At 40.5% G+C, this 11,947-nt stretch overlaps 1 protein-coding gene across 1 annotated transcript; it reads right to left on the bottom strand.

Moving 5' to 3' along the window:
- Positions 1-4,585: 4,585 nt before the first annotated feature.
- On the bottom strand, positions 4,586-11,356 carry LOC140996416 (noelin-like). Its single transcript, XM_073466819.1, has 6 exons — positions 11,291-11,356; positions 9,337-9,486; positions 6,733-6,888; positions 6,160-6,379; positions 5,839-5,945; positions 4,586-5,248 (listed from the first exon to the last, which is right to left on the bottom strand). Exons 1-6 carry the CDS (start codon positions 11,354-11,356, stop codon positions 4,586-4,588), a joined length of 1,362 nt encoding a protein of 453 aa, XP_073322920.1.
- Between the last annotated feature and the right edge of the window lie 591 nt (positions 11,357-11,947).

Genomic DNA, 11,947 nt, shown 5'->3' with positions numbered 1-11,947 from the left:
AACATGTCTTTTGGGGTACTCACACCCCGGGAACACTAAAGACTGGACAACTCTGGGGTGGCACTCATCCCTATCCCCCTAAATTAATTCATTTATACTTATCTAAAACAATTCATACTTACCTCAAAGAAAATTAAAACAATTAAATTCATACTTACCTCAATAATTAAAAACAATGCGTGCTTACCTTAAAATCAGAATATTTACCTACGACAACTCCATAGGGGAACTATTGCTATGCAACGTAGAAGGGAAAAGAGGAGGATCCATTTGCAGCCCCAGAGCTGGAGAAGTATAAAAGGAGGGGCTGATGAGAGGGAGCTCACTTTGCCTTGACCATTGAAGAGTAAGCATCACTCCACAGCCAGTCAAGAGATAGCCAGCGTTCCAGTTTTAGTGTGCCCAGGCCTGAGGAAGACCCAGACAGGGTCGAAACATCGCCCCTGGCACACAACTTTTCATTTACATGGCCAAAAAAAAATATTTTTTTTTATTTTACACAAAAATTTCATTTATTCATTTAATTTAATAATTAATAGATAAATACATTTATTTCATAAATAACAATAATAAAAACAATAAATACAAGTATAAACATCTCTAACTATACCAAATAATGGATGAGGGTTGGACTCAGGTTCGCTACAGCCAAAGGCGCCAGTGTAACCACCAACCCGATTGGGACCCGAGTATCGAGGCTTCTGGGGGGAAGGACCGTGCATCTCCCGTGCCGTTTTGAGCGCAGGCTCAGTCCCCTTACCCTTTCCAAGTACAGTGAGCTTTTATATTGGATTTATCCTGTCTAGTAAATCATTCTGAATCTTCCACACCAACCTGCTGGTGGAAACCCAACCTGCCCATCGACAGACACTTCTGCGTTGAAGATGGAGGGTGTGACAGGCTGCTGGGCCTTAACAATGTATATTTCAGCATGATCATATAAGCAGCCGAAAAGGGTTTAGAGGTTGGTAAAGACAGGAAAAATCACTTTCAAATGTAGTTGGGGATCAATTATCTGAACACAAAACAAAATTTTCCTTAAGCACACAAACCTACGTAGCACAGTCCAATGATGCATTCATCATGATGATTGATTCATCATCAGCATTGAAGCTTCAGTGATTTGACACGACTTCATTCCTGACTAACTTTTTCTGTCACCCTGCAACCAGCTGTGGAGGAGCAGAGGCATCATTTATGCATTCCAGCAGAAAACCCACACTACATGTCTGTGTTCATACACGAGGAAATGAATATATACCTAGAAATGTTGTGATTTATGAATACCAACAGACAACCACCACAGCACAATTTTCTTATATTAATCCCAAATCAACCTGGATATGTGCGGGTCAGCCTCATATCCTGCCCTCTTCACACCCACAACCAACAATAAATGGTCAGCTCCTCATGTATGTTGAAATAAATGGTTATTTACAGTGGGTCATGACAAGAACTGGAAGAAAAACATTTTGTTTTTAAAATTTTTGCATTCGCATTGTCCTCCAACAGTGCCAGTGCATCAATCATGCACAAATATCACCGCAGTATTTATGTATACAGCAATCAGACTGACTGCTTCACACTTTACCAAAATCATCACAATAATCAAGGGTAACCCTCACCTGGGGATATCATTTGAAAATTAAACGTTTGATACATGAAGACCATTAAGTATTAAGTATTTTAGTTTAGTTCTGTTGAAGTTAGTCTTACAATTAGGACTCATGAGTAAATGGAGCATAATGATTGTGCGAGAGCTGCCACTGGCTTTTTCTACAGACTTGGATCATTTTCATAATTGCTATGTAGATGAAGATGTGCTGGCTGAGGTGACTGGAGAAGGCAGAGTGTGAAGCAGGCACCATGCTGCCTCCTGCTTTGATCTAACATTTCCTCTTAGTTTTATATGACACCAGCTTGATAAGCAGGAACAGCTAACTGTAGCAGTTTACTTAAAGCATTTGTTTATTTTCCACTTTTTCATGCAGTATAGCAATAAATGCTGCAGAAATAAAACTCGGAATGACTGACATTTGATGTGAATAGTTTTTTGGCAATACCACTCATGTATTGTCTCAAGATATGCAGGATTAAACTTTTTCCTATGGTCTACTGTGAACAAGTTAATAAAATATACAATCAATAGTAATATTGAATTGCAGTGCTTAAGAATAACAATTAATATCAAATCACGTGTCACGGTGGTATCGAACCAGGAGTTAAGTGTTCTGTCCCAGACCTACATTTTATGCACAAACACCATATAAAACATTAAACATGCTGCACTCAAATTGCACTTTTCTAGTCTCGGCAACCACTCAAAGTGCTCTACAACAGAAGTGAGCATACACCCATTCACACACACATTCATACAGTGTTGGCAGAGGCTACTTTGCAAGGGGCTACCTGCTCATCAGGACCATTCATAAACAGGCTGCATCCAAATGAACAGTCTGCACTGCAATTGCTGACTCGTGGAAACGCTCGCTCCAAGTCCACGAAGTGCTGTCAAACCCACAACTTTCAACAGACTTCTATGGTTTAATTACCCACAATTCATTGTAGAAGTTATGAATGTGTAATACAATGACTTTATTATAACATTACTTGAATTGTGCCAGCTAGAAAAAAATATTTAACCACATCATTATACAGAATTGTGTGGAAGTATATACTGTAGAGGTAATCAAAATTAATTTTATTACTGTGGTCTTTAAGACTGTCTTTCAGTGGTAACACAAATAACACCTGCTGGTTTGAATGTTTATGATTACGTGGATCTATGACATGTCATATCAATTGAAATCAACTAGCTTTAGTTCACCACCTAACCATTTGTATCATTAATTTTCACTGTCTCCTAAATGTTTTTGTACACATGGCTCAGAGTTTACTTACAGGTGTGCACAGTCTCCCATAAAGTTTGCTTTTACAGATGATAAATTTTGTATGGGATGTGGCATACGCCTCTTTCTGGGCATTGTTTTGTCCATACAACATTTATAAATGAAGCCCCAAGTGTGTGATAGAGGCTGCTGAGGTTAAACATCTTCCACATGCTTAGAGTGTGTTGATTCCATATGAAATAAACAGTGTCGGGGTAGCCCTGCTAAACCTACGACAACAGATTTAAAAACTGAGGGAATTATTTAAATACAAACACTGTAATAAATGTTTTGTATCGTTAGATTTTACATAACAGTAAGAAAAGAGTTATTACTCTACTTATTATTATTACTTCAGAGTAAGAACAGTACGACTGATTTCAGAAAAAAAACAAAAACAAAAAAATATATATATATATCACCCACAGAAAACAAATCTGTCCAAAAAACAGTGTCACATTCTTTGTGCACCTTCAATAATTAAAAACACTTCAGTGTCCATTATTGTGAAAGACAGTTTCACTTCTTTGTGACTGTCAGTTTTTTACATTTCAAGTGCATTTGTGTCGAATACTTTGGTTACCAACATATCAAAACGGGTGGTCAAAATAAAACTTTATATTCATTTAATGAACCAGTTCAAAGATGGAAGTTAACAGTCAAATAGTTGGGGAAGTGCTCCAGTAAGGACAGATTCAGGAAATGTTTCTCCTAGTTTAGCACAAAGATTGGAAACAAGAGAAACTGTCTGTGTTTCACCTCTTCTATTAAATGAACAAGCTGCCTACAGGCTGAAGTGTTGACTGGTTAGCAGCATTTGTCCATTAGTCAGAGTTCTTGGAAGGTGGATTTTCTGATGGAGCTATGCTAGCATTTTCTCCCAATTCTAGTCATTCTGCTAAACTAGGCAAACATACGGCTTTCAATCCCAGAGGAGCAAACCTGATAACCATCTGCTTCTGACTATGTGCTTGTCAGAGAACATGACGCTTTATCTAGAGTATGTATTTATTCTTCAGCTTTACTGTAGAACACATCTTTAATCTCACTGTATGATGTGGTACAGTGTAACGTCATTAATTAATCGCACTGTATGATATGGTAATGTGTAACAAATTAATCTCACTGTATGATATGGTACTGTGTAACAAATTAATCTCACTGTATGATGTGGTACTGTGTAACAAATTAATCTCACTGTATGATGCGGTAGAGTGTAACGTTATAAATTAATCTCACTGTATGATATGGTAATGTGTAACAAATTAATCTCACTGTATGATATGGTACTGTGTAACAAATTAATCTCACTGTATGATGTGGTACTGTGTAACAAATTAATCTCACTGTATGATGCGGTAGAGTGTAACGTTATAAATTAATCTCACTGTATGATGTGGTACAGTGTAACGTTATAAATTAATCTCAGTGTATGATGTGGTACTGTGTAACAAATTAATCTCAGTGTATGATGTGGTAGAGTGTAACGTTATAAATTATTCTCACTGTATGATGTGGTACTGTGTAACAAATTAATCTCACTGTATGATGTAGTACAGTGTAACGTTATCAATTAATCTCACTGTATGATGTGGTACAGTGTAACGTTATAAATTAATCTCACTGTGTGATGTGGTAGAGTGTAACGTTATAAATTATTCTCACTGTATGATGTGGTACTGTGTAACAAATTAATCTCACTGTATGATGTGGTACAGTGTGACATTATAAAGGACTTGGTGGCCGTTGTTCCAGGCATACAGTGCTCTGTCTCGAGGGTTGTAGTCGAGCATGGACAGGTGGCTATATTTATTGGTCAAAGGAATGTCGATGTACTCATAGGTGGAGGAGTTGGTGGAGTAGGCGTAGTAGACTTTGGTTCCTCCAGAGTATCCATTAGTAACGTAGAGGGTTCCACAGATCATGAAAGCCTCGCCGGCACTGCGTTTCGGGTGGTTGGTGGTCCAGCTGCGGATTATTTGCAGAGTGTTTGGATTTAACTGGCTGAGGACGATGTTTCCAGCATTCTGATTGGTGGCATAGACAGCCCAGAGCCCCCCCTCGTCCACCATGAGGTCTATATCAGAGTGCCCCCCCCAGGAGTAATGGTACATGTTGTTGTAGCCAGCAAAGTCGAGCTGTCGGGAACGGCTGATAAGCGACGTGCTGAAGTCAAACTTGATGATGGTGTGACTCTGAAACTTGTTGAAGTAAATGGATCCATTATAAACCACCTGGCCGGTTCCAGACCAGGGGTGAGGCAGGCGGTGAGAGGTGAAGTTATCTGTCGTTATGAAGTCATACATTGACTGATACTCCCTAACAAAGCGGTTGTTATGGTAACCATCCATGTACCACACCTGTAAAAGGAGGAAACCAAAAAATAATATAAAACAAATACAAATTATTTTCTGGTATTATTAGTGTCAATATGACACATGACTGTTGTCCATAATATATACAAACATGGTGAATGTTTTATTTTATGAACCTTGTGCTTTAAACACTGAATCCTATTAAACACTGTGGCAGAAAACTTCAACAGCTGTGTTACCATTAACCTGCTTGCTTCTCTTCTAAAGTTCTAAAGTTAGTGTTTACATTTATCTTCTTGTCATTTCTGCTTCTGGTTAATTGTTTCCTGTGGCCAACTACTCTGCAGACCAACTCATCTCTGTCCTGTTTCAATCTTGCTTTATTGATAATGTGTCTCCTCCATACAGTAGTACCTGTTGTAGCAGAAAGATGTCTAAATTCTGAGCAACTACACATATCCTGACTTTTTGCCCCAGAGCACCAGATCCTATGTTTCCCAAAATGCACCTGGACAACAATTATTTTAAGCCGTTTTTAAAAACTCCACTGTATGTTACAAATCTGTAGAGTCCAAACTGACATCAAAATTATGTGTGGTTGTAGTAGTTTTTGTGATATGTTTTTTGACACTTACTCTGTTGTCTCCTGCCGGAGCGACTGGGTCGGTCATCCATGATCCAAACCTTGATCCAGATGTCTTGATGGTGATTGGCTCAGATATTCCAGTCAGCTTCCCGCAGGCTTAAACACAAACAGCAACACATGTAGGTACAGGGTGGCCAAATTAACAAGAGCACTTTCACAAACTGCAGCTGAGTTTACGTGAGGTGAATGGACTTAAATCTTGATACTATACAGAAAATGCCCAGTACCACCAAGGTCTCCCCCTAGTCATGTCAGTCTCGTGCACACCCCTTCTTATGAAGTGTTAATTGTTAGTTTATTGTTTACTCACCCAGCCTCTGCATGCAGGCTCTAAGCCGGTCCTCCAGGCTCATCACTCTGCTGTGGAGCTCCTGGTAGTCCAAACCTCCCAGTTGTTCCTGCAGCGTTCCCAGTAGCTCAGTAACATTTGCCGCCTCCTCTTTAAACTGTCGGACCAGCAGACTGTCTGCCTTGTAGGCCTCCAGGACTGGGATAAGAGGACGTAACTCCTCCATCTTTAATTTGATGGACTGACAGAAAGACAGCAGTGACAAATTACCATCACCAGCAGACTTTTTCCAAACATCCTCTAAAAAGTCCGCCTGCACATGGTGGTCTGAGCTTAAGATATTTTTTTATTTGAGACATTTTACTGTCTACATTTCTCAGATTAACACTGAGTGAAGGTCTCAAGCAATCAGTCACCTTTAAGACATACTGTCAGCCCCAGGTTATCAAAATCATGGTGTGTGTATGCAGGAGGCCTTTCTGCTACATTTTCAGTTGTCTGTCTCATTTATGAAAAGTAGCATTGCATAGTTTACAGAGAGCGCTGAATTCTTCATTAGTAGTTTAAGGCATGATGTCATTATGTGGCAAGTACCTTATACTGCCTGGCGATGTTGCTCTCATGTCCGTCTTCCACCTCTTTGAATTTGTTTTCCAGACCCTTAACCTGAGCTTCCATTGTCTCAACAAACTTAAGATCTCTCTGGGTCCGCTGGTCCAGAACCTCGATGGACTGACTCATATTCTGAACCTAGTTGACAAACACATAACACTGTGTATTATTTCTACTGCTACTACCTCAATTGTACTACTGCTTTACATTTGTACTAAACATCAGTGTGAGTAAAATACCTGTACAATAATTTCCATTACCGAACATATTCTGCCACTGGACAACACAACCATATATCAGTAGTGTCCAGAGGTTTAAGACCACTAGTCAACATATTTCTAGTATGCATTTGTTTTGGTTGCGATACCATTTTCTTCATTACAAATGAGACAATCATCATATATAATAGCCTTGAATGTCAGAATATTTCAGTATTTGGTTTGTCCAACTTCATGCACGCGAGCTGCACAGACTCTACAACCGACTCTAAAACCTGCTGATTCATGTTATCCCAGCATGATGTGACAGCGTTCCACAAAGCTTCTTGTGATGTCACAGTCTGCTCGTTGTGATGTCACAGGCTGCTCATTGTGATGTCACAGGCTGCTTGTTGTGATGTCACAGGCTGCTTGTTGTGATGTCACAGGCTGCTTGTCGTGATGTCACAGACTGCTTGTCTTTCTATGTCTTCAGGTGCCAGGACTCAGTCTTCTCTGGTCTTCAGTAGTTGTATGAAAGCTTTGAGGTGTGTTTGGGCTCATTATCCTGCTGCAGGATGAATCTTCTCCACAAAGATCAAACCAGTTAGTAGAGCAGGCTGCAGCAGCCCCAGGTTCGAGTCCCAGCCTGGGGCTCCTTACTACGTGTCTCTCTCCCATCCTGTTTCCTGTCTACCTTGAGGTGTACTATCAATAAAGCCGTATAAAGGCCAAAAAAAAAAAAGATCAAACCAGAGGTTGGAGCATGTCTCTGAAGAATGGAGTGGGGCTTCTCCTCTGTCAGGGTGGAGTCTGAATACATCCTCCTCCACCATGTTTCACTGTGGCTTTGAAACACTGGGGTATCATTCTCTCTCCTGTTTGTCTCCTTACAAACACCCTCCTGTTACTGACACTGATCCGTCTCTGGGATTCATCAGTAAATAGTCTTTTGTCATCATCCACCGTGAAATTCTGGTATTTCTTAGTCTACCTCAAGTGTTTGTCCTCGTTTCTCTGCTGAGAAGTGGTTTTGAAACCGCTCTTAGTCTTCTGAGACTCTACAAGACAGCTTCTTCTGACAGGACGACTGCTGATTGGACTCTTGTGTAGTTTATTTAGTCAAGTCTGTATCTGTGATGAAGTCACTTTTATATCTCTCAGTGAACTCAGCTTGAAGCATTGATCTTCTGATTGTGTGCTCACTTTGGATGCAACTGATCGAGTATGCTGAGAAAGACTGTTTGACTTCTGACACATTCATTTACTTTCTGAATCCTCAAACTTTCACATTATTCCTAGGTTTACGTGACAATATTAGACATTCTAAATGTGGTCTGAAACTTTTGGAGGCCACTGTATATTTACCATATTACACTACATTACAGCTACTACTACTATCGTGATAATACATAACATACTCTTCAATAAACTGCTGTCAGGTTATTCACCATTACCCACTGAACCACTGAAGGCCCTGCACCCCTAGGGATTAAGCAGTGAGGTGCAATGAATTGCAAGCCGGGTGGCAGAGTAAGGTGGGGACATGGATGTGCTGACTTTTGGCATCACAGACTGGTCCAAGGGACATGGAATGCTACCTTTCTTGCAGGGAAGGAAAAGTAGCTGGAGCAGTAACAGCAAGATAGTATACCGAGTACCAGACCACCTTAAGCCAGAAGGCATGTGATGAGAGCGGGCCATGTACTCCACTTTTTTGACAGTTTTTAAATGGCAACTTCTCGCGATTGGACAAAACATCATCTTGATGGGGGGGGGGCTTTTTGTCAACTTGGACCATCAGGCCTCTTTTTGCCTGAAACTCACCAGGGAGATCCCCAGGGGCCCCAAATTCAGTGGTTGGTTAGTTGGTGACTTTGAGGACACAACAGGCCAGAAGTGGCTATTTACTTTTGTGGTGTCCAACTGGGTCAGTGGTTTGGTTGGGGTACCCACTAACCCTATTGGCTATTGGGTTGTAACAGCCTTGGGGACGGTCCTGTCCAGCAGTCGGGCAAACCCTTGCACTGCCTTCCAGACAGGAAAAGACGCAGTGTTTTTGCTGTTGATTAGGAAGTTAGTGGACAGTTTGTCCAATTGCCTGATTGAATGTTAAGGTTGTTGTGAGTTGTTGCCACTGCAGAGGTGGTTGGGAATCTGATCAGGATCCTCCTGGGCCCCTTTCTTTGGTAGTGTTGATGAGGACACAACTGGAAAATCTTGCTTACCCACCTCGCCTCAGCCCCGAATAAATGGATGGATATTGTTATTATGATTGATTATTATCAACGTCATTGTCATTACCAGCAGCATTATTTTTTTACCGGTATCCCAGTATTATTTTCAGCATTCCCATCAGTAGTATGACAATCAGTAGTAGTTATTATACCTTCTCCAGCAGATGTCTAAGTTGTTTGGTTCGGGCGTCTCTGGAGCAGACCGTCTGCTGAGGAGCGACCACTGTACAAACACATCGACCTTCAGAATCCTGAGCTGAACTGTACACCTGCCAGCCCTCCTCAGGGGCAGCAGGACCCACCTGTTAGACAGGAAATCAGAGGACAATGTTGGAAAATAAAAACATGCCATTGATTGCAATTACTGCAGTGCAGATTCATCTTCACAATTACGATATAAAACATATCACTCAACCGATCAGGGTTCAGGGTATGTTCAAAGATACATTCAGTTTTGTTTTATGTTTTCTGCCTTCTACAGGCTGAACTTGATATCACATACTAATGTACCTTAAGTGATTATATATATATTATTACTACATGTATATAATGTCAGTATGACTGATGGAGTGAGCAGCTTTGGATGGACACACACACACACACACACACACACAGGTGGATGATGTAACCAAATGTGTTAAAGATGTGTGAGAACCAAAGAATGTGTTAAATATGTGTTAAATACAAACACTGTTCTCATTGTCTTCATTTGTCAGTCGTTCAGCTCATACTTTAGAATCAAACTCAACTAAAATGAAGATTTTTGTCTTCATAATTTTTAATGTCCTCATTTTAGCAAACTTCACTGCATCAGAACGATGCAACATTAAGCTAAGCGCTTTATAAACAGATTATGTTGAATCTGTATTAAAACCCTATAGTAAAGTGACTGCAAGAAAACAAAAAAAACTTTAATCGCAAAAGGTCATAACAGTAATCTCTAAGGGAACTAGAACCACTCTTAGCTTAGCTTAGCACAAAGGCTGGAAGCAGAGGGAAACTGTTAGCCTAGCTTAGCACAAAGGATGGAAGCAGAGGGTAACTGTAGCCTAGTTTAGCACAAGGGCAGGAAGCAGAGGGAAACTGTCTGACTATTTCAGGTTTTGTTAGCAACTCATTAGGATTATTTATGTCACTCTTTATTTTAATTAATGCATGTTTGCTCAAACTAATGAGCTGTTGAGTAATTTTTAAACCAAAAATTAATTTTTCCCTCATGAAATAAGATACATTTAATTAATGTATTCTGTCATATTCTTCATGTTGTATTTTTTGGCTGAGCATGTTAAAGTGGGAGTGTTTGTTTCGTCACTTTGTGCACACAGTAGTTGTGTCTGGGTGTGCAGTCATATTTTAAACCTCTCTAGTACTCAATCTAATCTGCTGTAATCTGTCTGTTAATCCAAATTATCAACACATTTATCGTTGTTTTATGACAAAAATCTTACTAAACATGAAATGCAATTTGAAAACCTCAGTGTGGGGATTTAATCTATTACAGTCTGTAACAAGCTGAAATCTGATTTTTGGATCAATGATCTAAATGTTTCTGTGTGGTTGATGGAGGTTGATGTATGCTGGGATTAATGCAGTGTAGTTTAAACTCACAATACATGTAAAAAAAAAAATCCCCTTGTACTAGCTGTTCGACATCAACTAACTGATATCCCCAAACTACTGAGATAAAATTATTTTAGTTTAATGTTCAGATTTGGTTTTTGATGTTAAAATATCGATCCAGCAATGTGATCAGAATTTAATTTTCTCACAAACATGAAATTATTTTCTGTCATATCAAATACGATAAACATGAACATTAGCGAAGGTTTCCCTCAGTCTGTGACTAAAATACAGTTTAAAACAACAGAAACAGTGTTATTACCAACTGTGGTTACAATATAGTTGAATATAAATACATCACAGTTGAATCTAAAAAGAAATAGTAAAATGTTACCACGGTAACATGTAATTAGAATATATTAGAATGTAATAGAAGGCAGCTGAATATAGATAGAAACATTACATATGTACCACAGTCAGGTGGCAGTACAATAAAATAGGCTAACAGAACGCAGTAGAATATAAATAGAAACATTACATATTTACCACAGTCAGGTGAGATCCGATGAGCATCAGCAGGAAAATGTTGACCAGATTATCTTCAGACTCCATTTGTGTCGGAAACATTCACCTCCTGCTGCAAAAACCTTTATTTCTCTCTTTATTAACCTGATTATCGCTCGGCTGATTTATTATCTATCTCTCTGCTCCTCTCTCCGTTCCTGCTCTTCCCCCTCCCTCCCTCCTCTCTCCGTTTCTGCTCTTCCCCCTCCCTCCCTCCTCTCTCCGTTCCTGCTCTTCCCTTCCCTCCCTCCTCTCTCCCTCCTCTCTCCCTCCTCTCTCCATTCCTGCTCTTCCCCTTCCCTCCCTCCTCTCTCCCTCCTCTCTCCGTTCCTGCACTTCCCCCTCCCTCCCTCCCTCCTCGCTCTGTTCCTGCTCTTCCCTTCCCTCCCTCCTCTCTCCCTCCTCTCTCCGTTCCTGCACTTCCCCCTCCCTCCCTCCCTCCTCGCTCTGTTCCTGCTCTTCCCCTTCCCTCCCTCCCTCCCTCCCTGCACTTCCCCCTCCCTCCCTCCGTTCCGGCACTTCTCCCTCCCTCCTCTATCTTTGCTCTTCCTCCTCCCTCCTCCCTCCCTCCCTCCTCTCTCTCTGCTGTTCTACCTTGCTATCGTTCTTCTCTGAAGCGATGCCAAAAATCAGCCAAGG

This window comes from Pagrus major, chromosome 5 (genome assembly GCF_040436345.1).
Source record: "Pagrus major chromosome 5, Pma_NU_1.0".
Taxonomy (NCBI): Eukaryota; Metazoa; Chordata; class Actinopteri; order Spariformes; family Sparidae; genus Pagrus; species Pagrus major.
Note: the sequence above shows the minus strand (reverse complement) of the source record. Positions and strands in the feature narration are given on the sequence as shown.